Genomic DNA, 27,956 nt, shown 5'->3' with positions numbered 1-27,956 from the left:
TCATTTCACAGTCCTCATGTTTTAAATCCACAGGCCTTGTTCTGAGCAACTCTTTAGGTAGATTTTGAACCTATGATTTCTTTACCCTTCACTTTATGGAAATCCTGCTTGCTAGCTTTATAACCTAAGGCTTATTCAAATAAAGCAGTGCGCTCAGGGCATTACATGATGGATCTGATGAGAATATTAAATAGAAAGCTTGGACCTTCCTAAGGCTGGTGTCTTGATGGAATATTTCATATTCTCCAGAATATTACAGTAAATCTTAGAGTCTTGTGTTGCCAGAGGTTTCTGCCAGCTGCTGTGAGGCATATTCTCAGGTCTGCAGGTGTAGCAGAGCTCAGCAAAAGCCTTGAAATTGTAATGACATTGGAGAGCCATGAGGGCTGGGTGGAGCAGTGTAGGAGAATGCAAGATCAGGGAAGGGTGGCACAAGTATTCAGAGAGCGTTATGGAGGGAATAACTGACATGGGGAAGAGTGAATTGTTAGCTGGACTGTGAATCTAATGTGCATGAAGCGCAAACAAACAGACCTGACTGGAGCTGTAATTACATGAAAGGTGTGGTCTGACCTTCACCAAGGACAGAATGCCACCTCACTGGAAATGTGAGCTCAATGAGATTAACCTTAACTGTGGGAACAATGCTTCACTTGAACAACCAACTGCAAAAATCATTTGAAATGATACTGTACAAGGAATGCATAACACACATTATGTCAATATATCAAAGGAAAATAGAAGTGGTAAACACCTCTTTGTCCTTTGCATGCACTAAAATGTTTGTCATTTGTTATTTTTCCACAGTCTTTGAGACATTTACCCTTCTGTACCTCGGATTCACATTATTACACTCATTATGAATAATGCATTTGACATGCAAAAGAAAAACAATTTGATCTATGCCTATGAACTATTTAATGTGTGGAACATTTGATCACATTTACTTGTATATGAGTGCACATGTACTTTACGAGGATGCTGAAATACACTGAATATGAAAACCTTTTTGGAAGCTGACATGTTCTGCAATGTGCATCTAACAGTAGTGCTGGGCAATGATGAATCGTGATTAATCACATCTAAAATAAAGTTTTTGTTTATATAATATATGTATGTGAACTGTGTATATTTATTATGCAGCCTATAAAGACATACACATAGAGTTATTATTTTGAAAATATTTACAAGTATATTTTTATATTCATAGAATTGATATTATATATATAAACATATTTTCCTTATCCTTATATATATATATATATATATATATATATATACTGTATACACACATAATAAATATAAAGAGTACACATACATACATATATATATATATATATATATACTATGTACACAAAAGCTTTTGTTTTGGATGTAATAAATCGTTGCCCAGCATTAATTATAATTATTATAAAATCTTTATTATAGCTAAATGATGATTAATTAAATTATAAAAACAAGCTAATAAATAACCAACTAGGTGACTAAAAAGACCAGCAATAGTAGCTAAAAGCTTCTTTTTTTTTTTTTTTTTTTTTACTGCTGCACCCAATAATATAATGCATTTCAATATAATAATTTATAGTATGTTGCCCTGTTCTGTGTCTATACAAGTAGAAAGAATAGGGTTATGCTGGTTTATGGTGTGATTTGGTTTGGGGATGTGCCATAAAGTTGCATAATGTGGTTTAGAGACCACTGCCTGAGGGGGGAGAGAAACAGAGAGAGTCATTGGCTGAGGACTCGCATCTGCCTCTCCCCTGAAAATACGGCAGATCATTTAAAGTCGGGTCGCATCTATTGAAACCCGTGAAACTGAGTCTGGACTAAACCAGGAGCAGCTTCTCAAACCAGATCTGTCTTCATTGCCTTCTGTGCATTTCTTTGACCAGGAAGGTAAGAAAACTGAACTCGCTTTACTTTTAGTCTCATACTTCATTGAGTCTCTGAAAGTCAGCAGAATAAACTGTTATTATATCTCTGGGTTATCACTTTATATCTGTTATTTTCTGGTGACTTTCTTTCCGGGATGCTTGAGGTAGCGGATTTTATTTCTTTGTTTGCATTTAATAGACTAACTTATCCAGGTCCCTGACGGAAAATGAAGAACAGGAAATTTCAAACAGTTTCATTTCAAATGTAGACGTGGAGGGTAGCTGCAGACCGCTTTTATACTATTGCAAACTCTTTATCTATATTTACAAACATTGCTATTATTTTTTGTGATTTGCAGACATGCATTTGCGATCGTGCGCACTTTTTAGAGCATAACAGGGAAAAAACGAGTTTAAATGATCGGAGAAATCTGAGAATGATCTGAGAAAATAAAAAATAAAAAACATTTTGTACACTGAATGTGCTTACGGACTTTATTGGTTCTTATTTAATTGAAATTGTCAAAGTTCTTATTCAAACAATTTGTTTCTTTAAAATCCTGGTTAGAACTTCAGTATGTGGGCGTGTCCATTCAGACACAGGCATGAAGCCCTTACGTGATTTACCATGGTTACCATACTTTGCATCAAAATATTTAGGCATAAGTTCTAGTTTTAAGAATTTAAGTTTTATCTAATTAAATTCTTAATGGTTGAAAAGATACAATTAGTTTTTAATTGCAAGGTGTAGGCAATATTTACACCACTTTGATTTTGCTTAAAGGCAAAGGTAATTTTGAGTTATTTTTTTTCAGTGCTGAAGAGTGAAATTAGACAGATAAATTCATATAATCTAGCTATGTATTGTGTGAAAAGTAGTTGTCTGGCTGATAATTGCATTCAAAGTTGGTTAATATTTCTGTTATCCTTTATAGTTTATGGTAAATCGCACTGTCAGGTAGGCCTATTTATTCTAATACTATAAATCTGTAAATGGCAGATCTCATGTACATGCAAAGTGTGTTCTTTGCATATGTTTTTTTCTGGTAAACTCAAAGGAACGGGAACGCATGTCTGCCCACAGCTGTAATCATGCAGCATGACTCATATGTTGACATTCTCACAGAGCCGGGCACCTCACGTGTGTGTGTGTGTGTGTGTGTGTGTGTGTGTTGGGGGGAGGAGGGGGGAGGTTCGTGCAATCTGTGATTGCGTGCAGACGCTGACGCTCGCTAAAGCATGCAATCGCTTTCTTATGTGCGCTGTTTTATTGGTTTCACTTTCGCTTTTGAAATCGATCACGTTCAGCAAGGAGGGGAGAGGATGGAAAGTGGGAGCACAGTAACTCGTCGGCCCTGCCTTAGCCCAGTCAGGTGTGCCGTGAAAAATTATCCATACTTCATATCTATATTATAATTCGTCATTATTATTTTGAATCAGAGGGTTTTAAAATGTTTAACCAATGCCAATCATTAAAAAGAGCTTGTCAGTAAAACTTCGTAACGCCATTGGATCGTCAAGCTCTCAGCGAAAGCTCGTAACTCCACCCCGCCTCCTTTCAGATTGACGCGCCACGCACAGCCTGGAGGAAACAGATCTCCGCTTTTACGCAATGCAAGGGTAAATAATAACTGAAGTTTGAATAGTACAGCGTTTTCTTTACTCAGCAGGCTCGTCCAGGGCGGGCACTATAGTGACTCACAGGACGGGCCAGGCCCCCCATTGCCCCCCCAAGGCGCCGGTGTTGCGCCGAATTCTGCACCCTGCCAAATTATGCACCCCTATTGGTAGGTTGCTACAAACGAAGTTAAAGTGATGAGTAATGAAGTTGGGCTCAGGTTGTTGTGCTGTGAGATGTGTTTCCCATACATTTATTTATTTGTGGCGACCCGCCACGATATCAAAACTGACCGATTTTCCAAAAGGCTTCGTTGAATAAACATGAGCACGTAATGCGCGTTTAAAAATCAAAACGATGCGCGGGTGTTTTTATATCACTGTATTTCTGAAGGAAGACTGCATGTCTTTAAAAAATGTTCGATGTCATTTTCATTGCATCTTGCATGTAACATTAATGCCTGATAACGCAGCGTTTGTAAGCTCAGCCCTGCTTTATCTGTTGCAGTTACCGCTTCAAAGCGCCTCCTGCTGGCAGAGAATGAATTTGCATTTTTAATAAGTCCGTCTGATTTATGCAGCAAACATTTTGCTTGTTATCAAAAAATAATCTACTCTAGAGGGATTTATAAGATATAGCTGTTGTTATTGATTCTATTTGGATGTCTACCGGAAGTTAAGTTAGGGCCACATAAGTGCGCATGCGTAGTAATGTTTGTTTATGTTGCCGTTGAAACCGTCTATACTAGGTCTATGTGGAGAATGATGCACATCAGCTCATTTTTATCGGTTTTTGCAAATGAACTATTCATATATATATATATATATATATATATATATATATATATAGTATGTAGTAGATAAAGAAAATTTAGGTCTTTATTGTTTTTTAATGTTGTTGCTATTCCAGTGTTTTCCTTTATAAGATTAATTCTGCACCTGTTTATCACCCTTCCAGTAGTTTTCGCCTTCAGACCATAGGTCTTTGAATTGTATGGATTTTCATAGTTCAGCCTCAGTATTTTTGTATGTTCCAGGAATCATGGTTTTCCATAAGGAGTTCCAGAATGCAGGCAAGGTGCCTGGTCTGCAGATTTGGAGGATAGAGAATATGGATCTGAAACCTGTCCCCAAACAACTGCTTGGAAACTTCTTCACTGGAGATGCATATGTTGTCCTTTACACCACTTCTGCTCCATCCTACAATGTCCACATGTGGTTGGGTGAGTGACAATAACCACATTTACAATTCAGTGCCCTTTCAAAGACGTGGCACTTTTTTTTTTTTCTTGTCGGATATGTAGGCTAATACAAAACACACCTTGACACTGTTTATTTAGAGTATTTGCATTACTCTGGGTCTGTTTAAACTGCAGGTAATGAGTGCTCTCAAGATGAAAGTGGAGCTGCTGCCATTTTTGCTATGCAGCTGGATGATCATCTGGGTGGAGCACCAGTCCAGTACCGTGAGGTTCAGAACAATGAATCTGTCACCTTCCTTGGCTACTTTAAAACTGGAATAAAGTACAAGGTAATAATGTCCTACAGAGAGCTGAATGAAAAAAAGTCAATTCTTTCAGTTTTTTGTTGTTAAATCTGACAAACTCTGTCATATTTGGTAACATGCTTTTTTTTTTTTTACATTTAGTGCTCCATATAATCCCACCCTTTTAATTATTGGATATGTATTATGTCAAAAATATGCTGTCAGAAGAATATGATTTAATCTCTGCTAGCATCACTATACATCACATTTCAGTAATTTCTATAATTAAAGCCTCTTTGATCGAAAGGTAAATAGAGATAATAGGTACAATTCCAAAATGGAAAATGTCATTGAAATCCTATATTGATAGACCACTAATCTAAAACAAAAGTGTTGATTTGTCAACATCAATGTATATGGTGGCTAAGGCCCTGGGTAGTAGTAAAGTAAAGTCGTGACGTATTGTCAAGTATGGTGACCCATACTCGAAATTGGTGCTCTGCGTTTAACCCATCCAAGTGCACACACACAGCAGTGAGTAGTGAACAAATGCACACACACACACACACACACACACACACCGTGAACACACACCCGGAGCAGTGGGCAGCCATGCTGCGGCGCCCGGGGAGCAGTTGGGGGTTCGGTGTCTTGCTCAAGGGCACCTCAGTCGTGGTATTGAGGGTGGAGAGAGCGCTGGACATTCACTCCCCCCACCTACAATCCCTGCCGGCCGGGGACTCGAACCCGCAACCTTTCGATTACGAGTCCGACTCTCTAACCATTAGGCCACGACTTCCCCCTTAGTAGGGAATGAGAGTTATTATTCCTCAAATAATAAATGTATTTATGTAGAAGGGTGTCGAAAACCACATTCAAATCAACAGTGGAAACTTCCTAAATGATTTTCCCTTGCAAATTTATGGTATATTTTGGCAGATTTAGTCTGAGATGGTTTTAATCATTTAAAAATAAGAAATAATCTAGCAGAACACATCACAGTGTATTGCTGTGATGAATATTTCTCAACTCCCTTTCACATATGTGCAATTTTCCCTCTCAGATTAAGTGCATTTTGCATTTTACTTTTTGATATAATCTCATCTGCAAGTAATTTTTGTGTATCATCATAAGAAAATCTTTTTTTAGTTTAATTGTAATTTGAGAGCTACAAGACATTTTGATATATTTTATTCTTTTCCCCCTACACAGCAAGGTGGTGTGGCCTCTGGATTCCAGCATGTGGTGATTAATGACATGAATGTGAAGCGTCTGCTTCACATTAAGGGGCGACGTGCTATTCGTGCCACAGAGGTGAATATGTCTTGGGCCAGCTTCAATCGTGGAGACTGCTTCATCATTGATCTCGGCAAGGTCAGAAACACATGGGGTGAAGTAATGAATGAAACTGCTGTCCTGTTGAGAAAACCAAAATTCACAACCTCACAAATCATATTTTGATTTTTCTAGGACATCTACCAATGGTGTGGGAGTGACTGCAACCGTTTTGAGCGTTTGAAAGCCTCCGAAGTGGCTATTGGCATTCGTGATAATGAGAGAAATGGGCGTGCCAGTCTGCAGATGGTTGAGGATGGTGATGAGCCAGAGGCTGTCATTGCCGTAAGTCTTATCTCCTTATACAAAACAAAAAACGAAATTCTGGTGCAAGTTTAAACGTGCAGTGCAAAGAATGAGCATGTCTTGAGTTGCTCTGACAGAAAGTGAAAGAGTAAGTTATTGGGTCAGTGGCGGCAGGCCTCAGTGAGGTGTTCATTTAATGAAACACAAATAAAAGACAGCAAAAATAGCGAGACCAGCAACAGCACTGGTTTTCTTGATCAGTTTGTTCTGGCTTTTTTAAGTTGTAAACCACCTGAGCTCCCTCAAAACACAGTATAGACAAGATATTGTGACTATAAACTGGTAGAACATCAGGCTATGGACACTATCATTTTTCTAAATTTACATTTGTTGCGTGGGACCAGACGGAGTTAGATCCATTTGCAGCTCTTTATTCGGAATAGTCAAACAAGCAGGGTCAATCAACAGCAAACTGAGCAATGTAGGCGAGGCAGAGAGAGTTGTGAATACAGGCAGAAGATCGGGGCAGGCAGCAAGAATCAGAATCCGAATTACAATCCAGGTCAGGGCAGGCAGCAAACAATCAATAACGGTAAACAGTCCAAGGTCAAAACTCACAGAAAACAAACACGGGAAATAACGCTCAGAAATGACAGCCGGGGCAAATCAAGACTTCGCGAAGAGTCTGTGTGTGTGAGCAGCTTATAAGCGTGTGTGTAAATGAGGTTCAGGTGTAAGTGCAATCAGTCCCAGGTATGAGGCCTTATGGGAAAATGGAGTTCATGGAAAAATTAATACTCAGGCGATTGCTCCCTCTGGTGGTGCGAGGGAGGCGGTACAGGAACCTCCTCTGTAACAGAGCCCTCCCCCTGCGAGTGGCTCCTGAAGCGAGGAGGCAGCCGACGCCGGGGTCTTCCTCGAGGTCGGGGGGCCGGCTTCTCCGGGTGCGTGCGGTGAAACTCCTCAGTGAGAGTGGGGTCGAGAATGTCATCAGCATTGACCCATGAACGCTCCTCCGGGCCGAATCCCTCCCAGTCAACCAAGTACTGTAGTGTACCCCCCCGGCGTCTGGAATTGAGCAACTCGTGCACACGGTACGCCTCCTCGCCGTCAATCAGGATAGGCGGGGGGGTCTGGGATACGGTTCCTTCCTCCGTCGCTCCGCTCGGACCACCAGCGGGTTTAAGCAGGGAAACATGGAAAGTAGGAGAAACATGATAATTAGCAGGCAGATCCAAACGGAATGATACTGGGGTAATTTGTCTAATAATTTTGAATGGACCGACATACCTGGGACTGAGTTTCCTGCAGGGTAATCTGAGGCGGAGGTCTCTGGTGGATAGCCAGACCCACTGACCAGGGGTGTATGCCGGGGCAGGGCGTCGATGACGGTTGGCTTGATGTTCTTGTCGTCTGACTGCATGGAGCAGATGGGTGTGAGCCCGATCCCAGACGGCCTCGCTATTCTGTAGCCACTCCGTTACTGAAGGCAGGTCGGTGGGTTCCCCTGACCAGGGGAATAGCGGTGGTTGGTAACCCAGGATGCATTTAAATGGAGTCATTCCTGTGGCAGGTTTGGTGAGGGAGTTCTGGGCATACTCCGCCCAGAACAAATATCTGCTCCAATCAGTTTGGTTCCGTTGACAGTATGATCTCAGAAATCGGATAACTTCTTGATTAAGTCGTTCAGTTTGTCCGTTGGATTCTGGGTGATATCCGGATGTGAGGCTGACATTGACGTTGAGATGCTTGAAGAAGGCTGTCCAGACTCGGGAGGTAAATTGTGGTCCTCGATCAGACACAATATCTTCAGGGAGGCCGTAGAATCTGAATACTTGATTGCAAAGAAGTTCGGCGGTCTCTAAGGATGTGGGCAGTTTGGGCAGGGCAATAAGGCGGCAGGCTTTGGAGAAACGGTCTATGATGGTGAGTATGGTTGTGTTACCTTGTGAGTTGGGCAGGTCAGTGATGAAGTTGATAGCAATGTGTGACCAAGGTCGTTGTGGTGTGGGTAATGGAGTCAGAAGGCCGGCTGGTACTTGTCTGGGAGTTTTGGATGTGTTGCAGCTGGTGCAGTTGCGAACGAATGTGACAGTGTCCTTTAACTGAGTGGGCCACCAGAAGCGGTTTCGTAGGAGTTGTGTTGTGGCCGTGATTCCGGGGTGATCTGAGCTGGGTGTTGTGTGTACCTGGGTGAGGAGTTGTTTGCGGAGGGTCTCGGGAACATAGGTGAGGTTGGCTGGACATTCGGTTGGAGGTGTCTCTTGACTGTTCAGCTGGTTGATTTCTGTCATGATGTCCCATTGAACGGGGGCTACGAGCAGGCTCTCGGGGATGATGTTCTCAGTAAGGGTGGTAGGAATCGATTCTTCCGTTTGGCGGGATAGTGCGTCGGCTTTCGTGTTCTTAGATCCTGGACGGTAGGTTACAGAGAAGTTAAATCGAGTGAAGAACAGCGCCCATCGGGCCTGACGTGGGTTCAAACGTTTGGCTGAACGGAGGTATTCTAGGTTTTTGTGGTCGGTGAGTACAATGAAGGGATGTGTGGATCCCTCTAACCAATGTCGCCACTCTTCAAGAGCCAATTTCATTGCCAGGAGCTCACGATTGCCCACATCATAATTGCGTTCGGCCTCAGACAATTTTCGAGAGAAGAAGGCGCACGGATACATCTTGGCCGGTTCTCCATGACGTTGCGACAAGACTGCCCCCACCCCTGTGCTAGAAGCGTCGACCTCGACGATAAACTGCCGTTCAGGATCTGGGTGTCGCAAGATGGGTGCTGAAGTAAATCTGGCTTTAAGTTCGTCGAAGGCCTGACGTGATTCTGTGGTCCAACTCAGACGGGTTGTGTGGCATTTTGTCATGGTGGTTAAAGGTGAGGCGATGGTACTGAAGTTCCTGATGAATCGGCGGTAGAAATTGGCGAATCCTAAGAAGCGTTGGAGCTCTTTCACAGTTTGAGGTAGAGGCCAATCCAGAACAGCACTAACCTTTTTGTCTTCCATGGCTACTCCCTGCTGACTGATCACGTAGCCCAGGAATGATGTACTGGTCTGGTGAAATTCACATTTCTCAGCTTTGGCATATAGTTGATACTGGATCAGACGACTTAGCACTGACCGGACATGACGAACATGTTCTTCCAGGGTGTTTGAGTAGATTAGAATATCATCGATGTATACTATCACCCACTTGTTAAGCAAGTCCCGGAAAACATCATTTACGAAGGACTGGAAGACAGATGGACTGTTGGCTAGGCCGAAGGGCATAACGAGGTATTCATAGTGCCCACTAGTGGTCGAGAAGGCAGTTTTCCATTCATCCCCCTCACGAATGCGGATGAGATTATAGGCATTGCGGAGATCTAGCTTTGTATAAAATTTGGCTCGGTTGAGCTGTTCTAATGCTGCTGGTACCAGTGGTAGCGGGTAACGGAATTTCACAGTGATCTCATTCAGGCCACGATAGTCAATACAGGGTCGCAATCCCCCATCCTTCTTTTTCACGAAGAAGAATCCCGCTGAAGCTGGTGAAGATGAAAGCCTGATGAAGCCCTTGGCTAATTCTTCCTCAATGTAGCGTTTCATTGCTTCAGACTCGGGTTGTGACAGGGGAAAAATTCTTCCCTTTGGGGGTGTGGTACCAGGCATAAGGTCAATCGCACAGTCTACAGAGCGGTGTTCGGGCAATTGAGAGGCTTTTCTTTTGCTAAAGGCCTCGGTTAGATCAGAGTACTCGGTTGGCAAGTTTAGTTTATCAATATCTGGAGCAGATGAGTCAGAAATCTTACTTTGGATTCTTGAGACTTTGGACAAGCAGCGATCTTGACAAGAGGGGTCCCACTGAATGATCTGATTCTCTCTCCAGGAGATGTGAGGGTTATGGGTGCGCAGCCAGGGTAGTCCTAGGATGATGGAGTGTGTGGATGAATTGATGACATAGAAGCGGATGGTTTCTGTATGCAAAGTTCCAATGAGAAGTGTAGCCTCCTCAGTGATCTGAAGGATCCTCCCCTCGCCGATTGGTCGTCCGTCTAGCGCCTCCACTGCCAAGGGGGAGTTACAAGGGGTTAGTTTCAGTTGGCACTGAGTAGCAAACTCACTCGAAATAAAATTTCCTGCTGCCCCAGAATCTACGAGTGCAGATGTCTTAAATACTTTCTTCTGAGTGATTAACTGAGCTGGTAAATTAAAGCAAGATGAGGAGTGGGTGTTTGTGGATGGTTGACTCACCGGTTGAGATCTTGATGAGGGGCGCACGGGGCAAGAGTTCCTCATATGTCCCGGTTGACCACAGTAAAGACAGAGGTGATTCTGCATTCGGCGTTCACGTTCCTCAGGCGTGATGTGGGTAGTTCCGAGCTGCATTGGTTCCTGATCCGTGACCGTCTCGTGAGAGACACGGACTGGGGCTCATGTAGAGCGTCGTGAGCGGAGCAGATTATCTATTCGTATGGTGAGATCAATGAATTCGTTCAAGTTCTTACCCACGTCACGACAGGCCAGTTCAGACTGTAATTCGGTCCTTAATCCTCTTCTGAATAGCAGTTTCAGTGTGTCTTCGACCCAGGTGGTTTGAGCTGCGAGTGTGTGGAATGAGAGGGCGTATTCAGCCGCCGAGTTCCTTCCTTGAGTTAAGGTTAACAATTGCTCACCAGCATCTCCTCTCTCCGTGAAATGTTCGAAGACCTCCCGAAACTGTTGAAGGAAAGCCTCGAACGTGGGAAAAGTGGAACCATCCGTTCGCCAAACTGCTGTTGCCCACTCTAACGCTCTCCCGGTTAATAGTGAACAAACAAAAGCCATGCGGCTAGATTCAGTGGGATATAATAGCGGTTGTTGATTGACAAACAGAGAGCACTGTAACAGGAAGCCCTTACACTTAGTCGGTGTACCGTCAAACCGCTCCGGGAAGGCGAGGCGCGGGCTGACCAGAGAAGGTAGTGACGGTGCGGGGTTGCTGTGTGCTGATGGCTGGGCTCCCATGGTGCTGGTTGTCGACGGATGGAAGCTTTGCAATGCTTGAACTAGCTCCTCTGTCAGGGTCATCAATCGATTCAGCTGGTATTGTTGTGATGCCAGCTGAGATGCTTGAGCAGATAATTCGTTGGAGAGTTGCGCGAGGGCCGCTGGATCACTGTCTGGCGAAGTCTTCTGTTGCGTGGGACCAGACGGAGTTAGATCCATTTGCAGCTCTTTATTCGGAATAGTCAAACAAGCAGGGTCAATCAACAGCAAACTGAGCAATGTAGGCGAGGCAGAGACAGAGTTGTGAATACAGGCAGAAGATCGGGGCAGGCAGCAAGAATCAGAATCCGAATTACAATCCAGGTCAGGGCAGGCAGCAAACAATCAATAACGGTAAACAGTCCAAGGTCAAAACTCACAGAAAACAAACACGGGAAATAACGCTCAGAAATGACAGCCGGGGCAAATCAAGACTTCGCGAAGAGTCTGTGTGTGTGAGCAGCTTATAAGCATGTGTGTAAATGAGGTGCAGGTGTAAGTGCAATCAGTCCCAGGTATGAGGCCTTATGGGAAATGGAGTTCATGGAAAAACTAATACTCAGGCAATTGCTCCCTCTGGTGGTGCGAGGGAGGCGGTACAGGAACCTCCTCTGTAACAACATTCATGCATTTGGCAAACACTTTTATACAAAGCTACTTGAATAGCATTCAAGGTTCACATTTTATCAGTTTATGCATTCCCTGGGAATTGATCTCATGACCGTGGCGTGATTAGTGGAATGCTGTACTGTTTGAGCTACAGAAATGTAGCTCAAAGCAGGTTACTGGTATTAAAATGCATGTTTCTTTCTTTCTTTCTTTTAAATTTTAAATGTCATAAATCAATCTTCCAGTGAAACAACCAACTTTTGTGGTGACTTATCCTGGAATTTTGTCCGCATAAAACCACCACTTAACTGGAGTCCCAGCCATACATTTTTTCTTATGGATGATCTAATAAGACACTCTCTGCAGCTAATGGGTTTAGCATGATCTAGTTAGCTTATTCCAAAAAGCAGAAGTGAGCTGAGCAACTGCCATTGAAATGAATGGGAATGCTAACGGTGTCAGTCCGGTGTGTCATGTGTTCCCGCCTCATGTTTCCATATTTGGTTTGTTTCCTGTCCTTGTTAAATGTAATCATTAGTTCATTCTTGTCCAGCCGTGTTCGTCTTGTTATCTATGATTAACCTGTGTATTTATAGTCCTGTCTGTTGAGTTGGATTTCGTCTGGTCTACTTGTTACCCCCGGTGTTTCCTGTCTGTAAGCCTTGCCTTGTCCTGCCATGTCTTGTCCAGATGTCTATTATTTGAGTTTACGTCCTCGTCTGCGTGTTCCTGTTTCCTCCTTGTGTGTGCACCGTGACAAACGGATAGCTTTCTCCAAATTTTGTAGACCATCTTTGTAGCTACAAAAACAAAGTCCAGTAATGCAAGCAAGAAATCAACACAACATGGAATGAGAGACACTAGAATCTGAATGAATCTGTAAACATTCACTTGGTAGTCACATTAATCCCAAGCGATTTACAGTGTATTCAAAATCATGCATTCTCTGGGAACTGAACTCATGACCTTAGCATTGTTAGCACAATGCTCTAGTGTATAAGGTTCAGAAACACTAAAAGAAAGATGGAATCTGTTTGCCACAGTAAATAGTAAATGTTTAATACAATTAGAGTTGCAATCAGCAAAGAGAGAATCCCAGTCCATCTGGTTTTGATTTGAACTTCTTGGTTAAGGTTCAGCATATTGGTCTTTTTTTTGTCCTGGGTTGACTGGTGCCATGGAGAAAACTGGTGGAAACTCTTATTGTGTTTGTTTATTTTTAGGCTCTTGGGTTGAAGCCCAACATCCCAGCAGGAAGCCCTGACGATGAGACGACTGACAGAAGCAATCAGAAAAAGGGCTCGCTCTACATGGTACATTTATGTATTATGCACACCCATTGTTGGGTGTAATTAGTTTCTAAGTAAGTAGTTACTGTAATTTAATTACTTTTCCCTTGAAAAAGTAAAGTAAGGGATTACTCTTATTTTTTCTGCAATTTAATTACAATTACTTCTTATGTAATTAATACTGTGTATAGACTGTAGAACATTTATACACAATACAATAGTGAATTTAACATCAAAATTAAAGTCTAACCTTAAAATGCATGCTTTTTATGTAGCCTTCTCACCTTAAATACTTTGGTGAGTTAATAAAAATATTGGTAACACTTTAGTGTCCATTTCTCACTATTAACTAGTTGGTTATTAGCAGGAATATTACTGGAATATTGGCTGTTTATTATTACTTAAAAAAACACATATTAATGTATTATTCTGCAAGACTTTATCCTTAATCCTACCCAATTCTTAAACTTAAAGGAACACTTTTTTTGAAAATAGGCTCATTTTCCAACTCCCCAAGAGTTAAACAGTTGAGTTTTACCGTTTTCGAAACCATTCAGCCGATCTCCGGGTCTGGCGGTATTTTAAAAAAATTGGACTGTTCCTTTAACAACTACTTTACTAAGTATTAACAAGCAGTCATTAGGAGAATATTGAGGCAAAAGTAATAGCTAATAGTTAGTTAATAGTGAGAACTGGACTCTAATCTAAAGTGTGACCAGAATAATTTATGTAGTTATCAATTATGATATCTGATTCTGATTTTGATTATTTATTTGAAAGAATTAAAAGAACTGTTTCAGGTCCATCCTTCATTAACTTGTCGAGGTTGATAAAGGATTTAGAAAGTAATTAGTAATAGGTAGTTAAATACTTTTTGGAGAGAGTAATTTGTACAGTAATCTAATTACACTGTTGAAGATGTAATTAGTAACTAGTAATTAATTACTTTTTTAGAGTAACTTATCCAACACTGTGCACACCCTACGAGCACTATATTATGCTAATTGGGTTAAAGTATGCATTCATGTGTTCTGTATGGGTTAGGTGTCTGATGCTGCAGGCTCTGTGAAGACATCTCTGGTGGCCCAGAGCAGCCCTTTCAGACAGGAAATGCTCAGTCCCACCGAGTGCTACATCCTAGACAATGGAGTGGACAGCAAGATCTTTCTTTGGAAAGGTATGGTCAAAATTGTTTTGCCCTTCTTATATTACACATATTGACCATTTCATCTGTTTTAACAACTCAGGACCAGATGCAAATACTGAAGAACGTAAGGCAGCCATGAAAGTAGCTGAGCAGTTTATCAAAGACAAGAACTACCCCAAAAACACACAGGTAACAGACTTAGATCCAGCATGTTAATGAAAGTAAGTCAAGTGCAAGCCAAATTCTAACCAGTCTACCTTTTTTGTGACCAGATCCAGGTTATGCCAGCCAGAGGTGAGACCACACTGTTCAAGCAGTTCTTCAGTAACTGGAAGGATAAGGACCAAACCACAGGTCCAGGCCAAGCCTACAGCATTGGCCGCATTGCCAAAGTTTCACAGGTTCCCTTTGATGCCTCTAGTCTGCATTCCAACAAAACAATGGCTGCCCAGCATGGCATGGTGGATGACGGCTCTGGCAAGGTCCAGGTAAAAATATTGAAGCTAATAACACCAAGGAACTTAGAACTGTTCAGTCTGGTCTGAAAACCCAGAAGAGAATTAGCCATGGGTTGCCTCAGCAACTGGTAATGGATTTTCATTTTAAAGGTGTAAAACTACAGAAAATTCTGCCAAATCTTGCATGCAAAAATGTCCACTGTTCATTGTCTGTAGTGTAGCAATGTATGAAGCACAGCTCACATAGATTTCATTTTCAAACTGGGAAGCTTTCTTTTGGTCAACACATCAAATTCTCATGAATAACCCGTAACGCAATCTATGTATAGAAATCTTTCACACTCACAGAAAAATGGTAAATGTAAACTGTATCTTTGACTAACATTACTTTAAAAAATTCATGTAATTTGTTCTACAACATGTATAACACACAGTCAAATGTCAAACCTGATTTTTGCTAATGCTACTATAGCATTTATTTTATGTTAACTACAAATTCATAAATGAAGCTCTATTCTAAAGACCCATTTGAACCCATGACTGAGCAGCTATAATGGCTAAAAATTCAATAATGAGGTTGATTTTATTGTTAACTACAATGCCACACTTGTATGAAGTCCATTGCTATGACTTAAGCAGATATGGCGCATTGAAGGTGGGGATAGAGTTCCTTTGGACCCTTCCAGCTATGGGCAGTTCTATGGAGGAGACTGTTACCTGATTCTCTACACCTATCGCCAGGGAAGCAGAGAGCAACACATTATCTACACCTGGTAAGTGAAAATAGCCACAGGTTGACATGTTGGAACATGTGCTCATTAACCACCCACTTAGCCAATATTTACCCAATCAAGTCAATATTTAATAATCTAATTAAATGTATTAATTCTTACATCAGGCAAGGACTAAAGTGTACACAAGATGAGCTGGCTGCCTCAGCTTTTCTAACAGTCAAGCTGGATGATTCCATGGGAGGTTCGCCTGTCCAGGTATTACCAAACACAAGTCTGTCTAATGTTTATGCCTGTTGATAATAGGTTTTGTTGTTTGGTCATTCTGTTCTACACTACATGTCTAAATTTTAGGTCTAAATCTCTAGTTTCCATTTTATAAAGGATTTATTTTTATTTACTGCTGTTGTCATGTCTAATACGATACAGAGAAGAGCTTAGTTTATAGGAAATAAAAAGGTCTACACGGTTTACAATTCACTGTTGTGTTGCTCTGCAGGTACGTGTCACTCAAGGCCAGGAACCGGCCCATTTGATGAGCCTGTTCAAGGGGAAACCCATGATCATCCACAAGGGTGGGACTTCACGTAAAGGTGGTCAGAGTCAGACTGGCAATACACGCCTTTTCCATATCCGCCAGAGCTCCAACCGTGCAACACGCGCTGTGGAGGTCAGTGATGACGGCAGGCACATACATGGACACAGTCAGCAATGACCATCAGACAATCATCTTTCTCTCTCTCTCTCTTCACAATCAGGTGGAACCCACTGCATCTCAACTGAACACTAATGATGTGCTTGTGCTGAAATGTCCTAGCGGCCTGTTTCTGTGGAAAGGAGTGGCTGCTTCAGAGGAAGAAATGGCTGCTGCTAAACACGTCTGCAGCTTCCTTGGAGGCAGTGCAACAGAAATTTCAGAGGGCAAAGAGCCGGGTGGGTGTCTGCCTTTTGTAAATGTTCAAACGTTGTAATTTATACAGTTAAAAGGCATTCCTAAACTAATCATGCTTCCTTTTCTTTTGAACTGATTGGTACTTATCTATATCTTTGCTTCGCTCAGCTGGGTTTTGGTCAGCTTTGGGTGGAAAGAAGGACTATCAAACCTCTAAAAGTCTGCAGAAAACTGTTAAACCTCCACGTCTCTTTGGCTGCTCCAACAAGACTGGATGTCTAATTGTGAGTTAACATAAATGGAATTTGCAGCTTATTTAAATTTCTTTGTTAAATAAATCCATATAATTTACTATACCTCTCTTATTCCATTTCAGGCTGAGGAAGTGCCTGGAGATTTCACTCAGTCTGATTTGGCCACTGATGATGTCATGCTGCTGGACACCTGGGATCAGGTTAGCATTTCAAGTACTGATAATGAATTAAAGACAACATGAAATTATGTTTGCAACACATTTTACTTCTGTAATCTAAAAAACTTCTGAGTGAAACAGAATTTTCAAGCAGAAATACAGAATGAATATAGATTTTTCCGTAATTATTTGACTGGTTCTTGAAAATTGGGCATTACATACCAGAAGTTGAGTTATAGAACTTAGTCAGGGTAGTGCATATATTCATTTATTTTTTTACAGGAATGAAAATGAGGCTTTAAAGTTATAGAAATACAGTGTGTTCAATGGATTGTACTGTTGTTTAACAACATACCAATAGTTTATGTGCTGACATAACTGATTTCTAAAAAAAAACAAAAACGTCATTAGACAAAATTTCAATAAAACAGTTTTGAAAGTCGTGAAAATTATGTTATCTGTGTCCATCCATTACAGCCTTGTTATCATGCCTGTCAAAAATTAAATATAAATGTAACCTGACTTAGGTCTAATGTTAAACTTTAAATGTTTAATTCAATTTCTTCTTCTTTTAGGTCTTTGTTTGGATTGGTAATGATGCCAACGAGGTGGAGCGGAATGGAGCAGATAAAATAGGTAAGTTAAGATGCTAAAGTACTAACTAACTTTAACACATACATTTAAACAGTTAAGGTACCAAAAAGCAAAATCCCAAATAGCAGTCCATAATTGAGGATTCAATTTGATTAACATTGCCATTGAATGTAATTCCTGATTATTAATGTGCATGTTTCTTTACCGTTAGCCAAAGATTATGTGGATTCTGACCCCTCTGGTCGCCGTGGCACCCCGGTCATCACTGTAAAGCAAGGCTTTGAGCCCCCAACTTTCACTGGCTGGTTCCAGGCTTGGGACGGAAAGATGTGGGACACAGACCCACTGGATCGCATCCGTGCTCGTTTTTAAAAGCACACGCGTTCAGACAAGCAAACCTTTATATACTTTTGCATAGCTTCCAGGATAATCACCTCCATAATCACCACCTTGTGTTTCATGCATTGATGGTCTGTAAAGGATGCAGATGGGAACACAGTATGCAATAATGCTGCATGTTAAGCCACTATGTACTGTATTTTGCCACTATTAATGACTTTTTGCCTTGTTGACTCCTATGCATTGACTTTGTCTTTTTATACAATTAAACTCTTTTATATGCTTCTGTATTCAAGTGAGGTTTTTTTGACTGCACATTCTTTATGATTTTTTGAATTAAAATTAAAAGAAATGGAAAGGGAAAATGTTTTTTATATAAGCAAGACAATAACATTTGTCTGTATTCGACAACTTGGTGCCATTGGATTGTTAAAAACTGTACACGTGTATGGATAATGTCTCATAAATTTGCAAATTGAAACATCTGAGAGAATATATTGTAGTTGCTGAAAAAGATTCTAATGTATCTCTACAATTTTTCTGAATCCCAGTATAATTAAGTATAATTACTTAATTACTTAATTTTTATCCCAGTATAAAAATTTTTTTTTTTTAAATAGTGCCGAGTTATGTGTTCGTTGATGTGGGGACTTACTGACTGAGCCCAACCTTTTGAAAAATATGCATTTGATGTTGTGTTTTATCAGATACTTCTTTTAGACCACATTGGTGTATAGACTTGCATCTCAGCAGTCGTAATGTTACGTATTGTCCACCACATGTCTAGACTGTAGTGACACGTGGGACGTTCTGCTGAGTCTTTATGCTGTGGATTAGCAGGTGTTTTAGCTCATCTCTCAAGCTTCTGTCTCTTTATCTTCTTTCCAGTTCTCCTTAGCCTTCATTTACTTCTTGTTCTCTCGTCCCACCGTATCATCAGAGAAAGAGCCATGAATCAGAAGGCTGTACTGATCACTGGTTGTTCTTCTGGGATCGGATTGGCACTTGCTGTTCGTCTTGCCAAAGATGAGAAAAAGAGGTTTATGGGTAAGGCCCATAGGATAAGTATAATAGTGGTGTAGACACTATTATACTTATCCTATGTACAGTAGTACAGTTGTAAAATGTTTGCTTTTTGTTGTACTGAACAAATACTGTTAAAAATTAACATAGATTTGTTTTTCTTCAAAAGATGCCATTATCTGTTTATCAACCAAATGTTAAAAACTTAGCTGGGACGTTTGTGACACTTATTAGTGCGCTAAATTAGATAGGTTTACATTTAAGTGAAACACACTGACACATTTTATACTCTTGACTGTTTTGAATCATTTTATTATATGTATCACTTTAGTATTTTTCTTATGTTCTTGATTATTTTCACAGTGGTGACAGATGTACATTCTCCCATTAGTGCTGTCAACGCAGGCATGTCCCAAAACAATTATTAAGGACAAATGTGAATGTGCACATTAAGAAGGGAATGTGTAATATTCACAGTGTTACACCTGTACCCTGTTACAACTTCTTAAACTTTCTCCTATATAAATTGACTTTGCGTGTAGATTACTCCAAAGTAAGCAGATGAGAAGCACTAATCCATTAGTCATTAAATAACGACTGTAATCACAATCTGCTACTTGGAAATATGATCAGATCTTCAAATGAAAGTTAGCCTATATATATATTGAGTTTGGCAGTGTATGCCATGGGGAACTCCACACAGATTTTGACAGTACAAACTTGCAAGAGAAGGGAAATATGCAGTTTTACAACTGTATGCTGTCTGCAGCTGCACTGCTTTTACTAAAAATGCAGCTTAAAATGTTTCTTCATGCGTAACTTGTGTATTCTTCTAAATAATTATACTTCGCTTGTAGATTTTATAAAATAAGTAGCTGAGTAGCTTTAGGAGTCATTAATGATAGTCTCCACCTGTTATCTGAAATCACTTATTAGCATACTAGTTCAAATGAAAGTTAAGCTAAACGTTTTGGCTTTGGCAGTGTATGCGACCATGAGGAACCTGGCTAAACGTGAAGCTCTGGAGGAGGCAGCAGGTCGTACTTTGGGCAGCACACTGGAGATCAAGCAGCTCGACGTCTGTGATGAGAATTCGATCAAAGCCTGTGTGGACAGCCTGCCCATGCGCAGAGTTGACATTTTCAGTAAGGGTTTCCTAGATGTATTTCTTACATCAAAACACAAATGCCATGCTTTAACTTTGTGGCCATTATATCTAATTTTTCCCACATAGCATGTGCAGGGCGCCTATATAGGCGGAGACGGACACGCAGGGATTTTCACACTGCCCTTAACCCCGGATTATTTCAAATCTAAACCCCGCTTTTAACCCTGGGTAAAGGAACGTTTGTAATTGAGAATTGGGTTAGCAGCACCACTTTTTTTACCGAGGGTTATGAAATCCTGCTCTGTCTTAATTAGCATAATTAATAATAAATATGAATAATAAAAAAATAATAAATTCTGGAATTTATAAGATAGCATTTCACACTGTACTAAACTTGAACGTTCCCTTACGGAAATTAACCATGGTTTTATTATAGTAAAAGTGTATAACCATTTTTCTTTTTTTTTTGGCGCATTGATTACCCTTTGTAGGCTGTAACCACATTTGTTTTACTACAAATTTTCGTAAGGATTCTTATTTGCTGCATCAGTGCTTTTGATTGGATGAATGTAGAATGCAGAGCCATGTAGACATAGCATTAACCTGGGGTTTAAATACAGTATGAAACGTCAGCTACTGAACACCCCAGATTACTTTTAACCCCAGGTAAAGTATGAGTAGTGTGAAACATGAAGCAAGATAACCCACGATTTTATTTACCTGGGGTTTTAGAATGACCCAGGGTACTGTGAAAAGCCCTAATGCTGTAATAGGCCTATGCTGTATAAACGGAAGTCCTGCTTTCAGCTAAAAGAGCCAGTCTGCTTAGAGAACAGCCGGAATTCTTTGTGGCATAGATATAACAAGAACCTGAGAAAATCAGAGATTCTGGTCTATGCAGAGCAGATTTTATAACATAGTACAGTTGGTGTAGTATATTTGGCCATTAGAGTACATCCAGTTTCCTGTTCTAATAAGAAGTGAATATGGGCTTCTGCTGCTGCAGTCTATCCACTTCAAGATTCAACATTTTGCATTCAGCATTGCTCTACTCTGTAGCACTGTTGTAACACAACATTATTTAATTCCTTCCTGTCACCGTTAATCTGTCTGTTAATCTGTCTGTCTGATCTCTCTCAGAAAATATCATTACCCACGCAATTGCTGTTGCTGTTGAACTGTGCATGAAAATCTCAGCAGTTTATGAGACACAATCGATAAAATAAAATATGCTTTTGCAGCTGTAGATAAGATAAAACTGAAACTCATTAAAACTTCATGATTTGCTTCATTTGTCTTCTGTGAGTCAGCATTGTTGATGCTACCCTTCCATTATCTGTGTTTCAGTTAGTAATGCTGGAATGGGAATGATTGGCCCCATTGAGTGTCAGACCATTGATGAGATGAAATCTGTCATGGACACTAACTTCTTTGGGCTTGTGCGACTCTTGAAGGAGATTCTACCTGATATGAAGAAGAGAAAAAGTGGCCACATAGTGGTAATCAGCAGTGTAATGGGGATTCAAGGTGAGTTGTTAAAAAGGGACAACAACCAGCTTTTATTAATGACTGGTTTTCTTAAGCTGTTATTTGCATTTGAGCTCTTTATACCAGGGGGTGAGAGGTCCAATTTAGATACTTAAAGGATTAACAACAATGACTAAAGGAGCTCTGAGAGGATTCAATCAGGGTTTACCATCTCTAATCACTGTCGTGTTCACGTACACAGGTATTTTGTTTAATGACATTTATGCTGCTTCCAAGTTCGCTGTTGAAGGTTTCTGTGAGAGTCTGGCAGTTCAAGCTCTGAGATTCAATCTGAAGTAAGTGATCACACTCATATAGGTGTCCAAGCATTGAATGGTCCCAAATACCTCACTACCCAGGAGTACATTTACATTTATTCACTTGAACATAAATCTAGAAAGAGTGGACATGAACCACATTGCCTCATCACATCCTGTGGTTGCTCTGTATGACTAGAAATACTCAAATTTACAAGTTTATAAGAGCTCAGTTTTCTTGTTCATGATAATAGATTGCAGCAGTCATTTCAAGATTCTCGATGTGTTTTGAAAGCTTTGAACCCCACATTAAAGTTGTGATTGTATGTATATTGTATTTGCATCTGTGCAGTATCAGCCTCATTGAACCAGGACCCGTCATCACAGAGTTTGAGCGTAAGGTGTATGAGGATGGTTTGAAGATAGACCTCTCCAAAGCTGATAAAGTGACAGCAGATATGTTTACCAACATCTACTTGAAGAATTACAACCAGATATTCCAGAGTCTTGGACAAACTCCAGAGGATGTTGCAGAGGTACTTGCACAAGCATGAGAACTTTTCCAGAACATTTCATGCAACATTTCATTTATTTCATTCATCTATCTTTCCAATGCTCTGATGTTTTTGTTTTGTCTCTGAATTACTAACAGTCCATATGTTGTTTCTTTTATAACCAGCACACATTCAAAATGATTACCATGGACAACCCACCATTTCGCCATCAGACTAACCATCTGTACACACCCATGACCACCCTAAAATATGCGGATCCAAATGGTGACCTTCCCATTGAAACCTTTTATAAAATGGTGTTTGAACATGACAAGGTGTTCAATGCAAGTCTCAATTTCCTCAAGCTCCTGCGCTGGAGAAGCCGTAAGAGCTTCTCTTTGGATAAAGACAAGAATGTCTCTTAAAGAATATTCTGCTGGAGACCTGGGGGTATTCCAGAAAACAATTGAACAATTTAGTTAAGCAATTTAACTGGGTAAGTTTACCTAAAGTAAATGGACAACCTCAACTTTCGGTTCCAAAAACTCAGGAAATTTCATGGTACTGTATGTAAGTAGCCATACAGCAAATTACTCTCTAAATATAACTTGCTCCGGAGCAGGATTTGTTCCAGTGTTGGTTTACTTGAGATAAATGCCTCTCAGCCTCATAGATATTCAGCGTATTCTTGCCTTTTTGTTGAGGCTCTAGTGGGCGTGACAGCAAAGATAAAGCATGATATTATAATTTTAAGGCATTATAATACTAAATATTTCTATATAATTTATTAATAAAAAAAATACCACTAACGTACACATGAGATACATCACACCTTATCACCAATATGGAAGTAAAATGGCTATATCTAAAAAATCTATAGACATACTGTATATGGCAGGGAAGGTCTAGTTTGCTACTTGAGGGCTACACTGATGCTATATAGCACTAAATCTTGGTGCTTCAGTGGTTCTTCAGCGGCTCTTCATTGGTTCTTTGGCATGACTGAGGGACTATATAGCACCGCTACCATATACAGAACCTGTTAAGCTCCTGTGTGGTTCTTCAGCGGTTCTTCAGCCAAAGAACCACTGTTGGTGCTGTTTAGCACCATTTTTGTTGAAGAAATACAATGCAATATGGCACCTCTTATGGTTCTACATAGCGCCATTTGACAAAGGTGCTATACAGCACTTTTAAAGCTATGGTGCTATATAGCACCAAAAGAGGTTCCCCATATGATTACGAGCCAATAACCACTTTTAGTGCTATATAGCACCATTTTTTTTTAGAGTGTACCGTCCTGCAGAGTTTAGTGCCAACACATCTCCCAAGAAATTTCTAGTGATCCTGAAGACCTTTATTAGCTGGTTCAGATGTGTTTAAGGCGGTTTTTAAAGGATGTCAGTGGAGGAAAGGCTTCCATGCTGAATAAACTGCTTTTGTGAGGAAACAGCTTAACACAGACAACCTATTGACTAATCTTCAAGATGTTTACCAATAAACATTCATTTTGGATTTTTATCTTTTTTTTTAGAACAAAAAGTCACAGACTATTTTACAACAGACTTTATAGTCTGTTCTGTAGTATCTCCAGTCCCTGCTTCTGGAGAGCTATCATCCTGGGGTGCATTTCCCAAAAGCAACTATGGTCACAGGCAGTGGCGGATTAAGACTCTTTGGTGGCCCTCAGCAATGATACCTAGAGTGCCCCCTCCCACTCGCCACAAAAAATAAATAGATAAAAATGTTCTGTTTTTTTTTCTTTTTCTGGAAAATGTTATATTAATAAACTGACCTGATAACAAGGCTACACAAATCCTTACAAAATCAAGTTACCACTTTTTACAGTGTATTCTGAAATTATTATATTATTATATAATACTATAAAAATTATCAATAACTCGTGATACCACCTCTTACATGTGTAATCTGTTCTAAAATGAGATGAAGTAAAAATTAGTGAAGCCAATTGTTGCAGGTATAATAATCCAATCTGTTAATCACTTCAATCTCTATGGGGGAAAAAAGGAGAGTGTGGATAATCTTTTTAGAGTCATTGTTGACCTCAGCTCATTTTTCATTAATTTATATTAAATGTTTTAAATATTTTTTAAAGTTTTACTCCCTTGTGTAAAAAGGGTGTTTTCAGAAATGCAACAATGTCTTGTTTTCAATTACATGTAGTGCTTAAATTTATTAGGCCACCACCCAATGGTTTGTGCCACAGCTGCCCTAAACTAAGTATTGGTGATTACCAAAATATTTGTTTTTATGTTTCTGTAATGGTTAATCCAAAAGTATGTGTAAGAGCTTTAGTCACAGTATGTTTCTAATGCTAAAATATTATTATTGTTGGGATTGAATGGATTTGATGATAGACTGCACAAAATTTTCATCAAAAGCAACTTTCTGGAAACTATTTGAAAGTCAGTAACAACAGAGATTGTCAACAAGACTGCAAGCTTTTATCAAGGCCAAAGGAAAAATGTGAAAAATAATGCACGGTGCTTATGTCGACCGTATGTGAATACACAGTGCGGGCATTTAGACACTCCGGCCTGGTTTCACAGACAGGGTTTAGACTAAGCCAGGATTAGGTTATAGTTCAATTAGGGCATTTGAGTAATTTTTATTAACATGCATTAGAAAAAACATTACTGGCGTGCATCTTGAGAGAAAACAAATGCACTGATATGTTTTAAGATTAGTCAGTGCAAGGTTATTACAGTTGAAACAGCTCAGAATTACATTTTAGTCTGGGACTAGTCTTAAACCTTGTCTGTGAAACCAGGGGTCCGTGTTTTGAGGCGCACCACCGAAGATTAGGCTACTATGCTTGTCAATGTTCCACTCGGACCTCGCGTGCAGAAAACATCCAGTCAGAAGCGGATTGAGTTCCGTTTCGCGGCTTTGAGCTTTTAATACTTCTTTTTGATATACAAAATGTCCAGCATATTACTGTCTCGTTCATTCACTTTCCTTTACAGTCCCACCCGCTGAAAGCTGCACGGAAAAAGCGAAAGTAACCGGCGAAATGTTTCAAAATATAAAATAAATAAAACGTGGAAGTCGTGGCCTAATGGTTAGAGAGTCGGACTTGTAATCCGAAGGTTGCGGGTTCGAGTCTCCGGCCGGCAGGAATTGTAGGTGGGGGGAGTGAATGTCCAGCGCTCTCTCCACCCTCAATACCACGACTGAGGTGCCCTTGAGCAAGGCACCGAACCCCCAACTGCTCCCCGGGCGCTGCAGCATAAAATGGCTGACCACTGCTCCGGGTGTATGTTCACGGTGTGTGTGTGTTCACTGCTCTGTGTGTGCACGTTGGATGGGTTAAATGCAGAGCACGAATTCCGAGTATGGGTCACCATACTTGGCTGAATGTCACTTCACAAAGGGTATATTTCAGTCCTGTCACTTTTTTACATACTTTTTACACTTTTTCTGCTGTTCAAATTTTTTTTTAAAAATCCTTCTTTTCGCTACCACGAGCAATCTTGAATCCGAGTTAAGAGTCTGGGAATCTGTCTGGCTCAGGAGCGCAGTGTAAACACGCAAATCACCACAGAAAAAAGATTACCGTTTACTATTAATATTTTTTTGAAAACCATCTTACATACTCTTAGAATAAAACGGACTAATATGTGAATCTCTTTAAATAAATAAAAAGCTCTCTAATTGTCTGAGAGGCTGCATATATTCATTATTCAGTCTCCTTCACTACAGTGGTGCTGATACAGGCGAACTAACACTTTGCTTGAAGTAGCAAAACCATGCCTATGTTTAGAATACAGCTAGATCTCAAACAGTGGATCGTTTAGTATTGTTATATATCACAATATTGGCCAGTAAATCTGCTCAGTGTAAAGAAGTGTTAAGCAATTATAGAGGTAACAGAACTTACTGTAAGCTGCTTTGAAACGATGTGTAATGTGGATGCTGTGCAAATAAATAATGAACAAAGTCGAAGACTCTGTTAGAGATGCGAACAATCAATGCAAGCGATCAAATAAATGATAATCCTTACAAACAAGTGGCAAGGATCAAAGAGCTGCCACAGATAATATTTCCATATATGATTTTCTTTTATTTGTAGTGTGAGGGCTTACAGTTTAATGCAAATCACTGTATATTAAATAGGGATGAGCGAGTACAGCATTATCTGTATCTGTATCTGTATCTGTTAACCATATGAATTATCTGTATCTGTATCTGTACTCGGACTGGGCGGGGCCTAACCCGGAAATGGGCGGGATTTAACCTGGAAGTGGGTCGGGTTGTCTTGAAATAGGCGGGGCTTTAACCGGTATGTTATTTTAAGCATGCAATTGATATGGGTTGCTTAATTTGTAATATTATACCACAACTACCTTTATTTTTTTATATAAAATACAGCAAGAAAGTGTCACTCAGTGCGTGAAGTCAAAAAACTGGTTAGAGCCAGCAGACGGTTAAAAAAAAAAAAAAAAACTGATGACCGGCAGAGAGAGGGAGAGAGTGCGTGTGTGTGTGTAGCTAATTAATTTGTAATATAGTTTTTTGTATACCACTACTTCGAACCAGCAGACGGTTTAAAAAAAAAAAAAACTCCGATGACCGGCAGAGAGAGGGAGAGAGTGCGTGTGTGTGTGTGTGTGTGTGTGTGTAGCTAATTAATTTGTAATATAGTTTTATACCACTTCTTCCTTTATTTTATTTTTTTATGAAATGCAGCAAGAAAGTGTCAGACACTCAGTGCGTGAAGTAAAAAAAACTGGTTAGAGCCAGCTGACGGTTTAAAAAAGAAAAAAAAATCTCCGACAGGCAGAGACGCGAGTCGCATTCTACCAAGCACCACGTCTGAACAAACCCCACGTTTACCAAAACTCTACTGGTTAATAAGTAAGTACTACAAACCAAAGTAAAAAACAAACCTGAAGAAACCCTAAACGTTAACGGAAACAATCCGCGAACCTGAGTGACTGAGGGAGAAACAGAGAGAGAGCGCGCGCTGTTCTTTTCTCAGTGTCAGGGGCGCTGTGACTAGCCTATCACAGAACGCAGACACAGTCAGCTACCCAATGATAATTTTTATTCAATCCGAGCACAGATATTGACTCGTATTACTCGTATGATACTTGTACTCGGCAAAAGTGCTTTATCCGTACCGGATACTCGTTTCAGCCGAGTATCCGGCTCAACTCTAATATTAAATCTACAGAGATCAATTATTAAGCCATATCTTATTTGAGTTGTTACCGAGTTGCAGTTTAACTTTTATCCGAGATCCGTAACTTATTAGTGCATGTAGACATTTTATATTATTTTATGTTTATGTGATTAAGATCGCGTTGGAATGATTAATGCTTACTGTATCAACAGCGTTAATCAAAAGCAGAGGTATTTCATGCAGACACTAATAAGGGCTAACTTATGGCATCTATTAATGTATGCAGGAAGTAACATCTCTGCTTTTTCAGCTTTCTAAGGCTGAAAAAAGCACGTTTTTCACACCGGCCGTGTATAGGGCTAT

At 40.2% G+C, this 27,956-nt stretch overlaps 2 protein-coding genes across 4 annotated transcripts; both read left to right on the top strand.

Annotated features, from left to right (window-relative positions):
- Window positions 1–1,709: 1,709 nt before the first annotated feature.
- LOC306845417 (gelsolin-like) lies at window positions 1,710–18,593 on the top strand. Of its 3 annotated transcripts, none has more exons than XM_079378195.1 (17): window positions 1,710–1,896; window positions 4,529–4,714; window positions 4,868–5,022; window positions 6,190–6,351; window positions 6,448–6,597; window positions 13,400–13,489; window positions 14,510–14,642; window positions 14,713–14,801; window positions 14,885–15,100; window positions 15,710–15,843; window positions 15,969–16,059; window positions 16,301–16,471; window positions 16,560–16,734; window positions 16,862–16,977; window positions 17,070–17,147; window positions 17,681–17,741; window positions 17,911–18,593. In XM_079378195.1, the coding sequence occupies exons 2-17, from the start codon at window positions 4,534–4,536 to the stop codon at window positions 18,069–18,071; spliced, it is 2,163 nt and encodes a 720-aa protein (XP_079234321.1). In that variant the 5' UTR covers window positions 1,710–1,896; window positions 4,529–4,533; the 3' UTR covers window positions 18,072–18,593. The 3 variants fall into 3 exon arrangements, with proteins under 3 accessions (XP_079234321.1, XP_079234323.1, XP_079234322.1); XM_079378197.1 differs by having other exon boundaries at window positions 1,816–1,896; window positions 4,511–4,714; XM_079378196.1 differs by lacking the exon at window positions 1,710–1,896 and adding an exon at window positions 3,450–3,661.
- A 293-nt stretch (window positions 18,594–18,886) lies between these two features.
- Window positions 18,887–24,268, top strand: LOC306844865 (retinol dehydrogenase 8-like). The gene is made up of 6 exons (XM_079377283.1): window positions 18,887–19,085; window positions 20,045–20,206; window positions 21,517–21,696; window positions 21,899–21,992; window positions 22,306–22,489; window positions 22,633–24,268. Exons 1-6 carry the CDS (start codon window positions 18,989–18,991, stop codon window positions 22,870–22,872), a joined length of 957 nt encoding a protein of 318 aa, XP_079233409.1. The 5' UTR covers window positions 18,887–18,988; the 3' UTR covers window positions 22,873–24,268.
- Window positions 24,269–27,956: the final 3,688 nt, after the last annotated feature.

This window comes from Barbus barbus (assembly GCF_936440315.1).
Source record: "Barbus barbus genome assembly, chromosome: 25".
NCBI classification, from domain to species: Eukaryota; Metazoa; Chordata; class Actinopteri; order Cypriniformes; family Cyprinidae; genus Barbus; species Barbus barbus.
The sequence above is the reverse complement of the archived record's forward strand: the minus strand, read 5'-3'. Positions and strand labels throughout refer to the sequence as shown.

What these genes read in the sequence shown, in the direction of transcription:
- LOC306844865 (XM_079377283.1), top strand. Translation starts at nt 18,989, where the DNA reads ATGAATCAGAAGGCTGTACTGATCACTGGTTGTTCTTCTGGGATCGGA. An exon ending in CAGTGTAATGGGGATTCAAG is followed by an intron (nt 21,697 to 21,898) that starts GTGAGTTGTTAA and finishes TCACGTACACAG; the next exon opens with GTATTTTGTTTAATGACATT. An exon ending in GCTCTGAGATTCAATCTGAA is followed by an intron (nt 21,993 to 22,305) that starts GTAAGTGATCAC and finishes GCATCTGTGCAG; the next exon opens with TATCAGCCTCATTGAACCAG.
- LOC306845417 (XM_079378195.1), top strand. Translation starts at nt 4,534, where the DNA reads ATGGTTTTCCATAAGGAGTTCCAGAATGCAGGCAAGGTGCCTGGTCTG. An exon ending in ACTACCCCAAAAACACACAG is followed by an intron (nt 14,802 to 14,884) that starts GTAACAGACTTA and finishes TTTTGTGACCAG; the next exon opens with ATCCAGGTTATGCCAGCCAG. An exon ending in GTGCAACACGCGCTGTGGAG is followed by an intron (nt 16,472 to 16,559) that starts GTCAGTGATGAC and finishes CTTCACAATCAG; the next exon opens with GTGGAACCCACTGCATCTCA.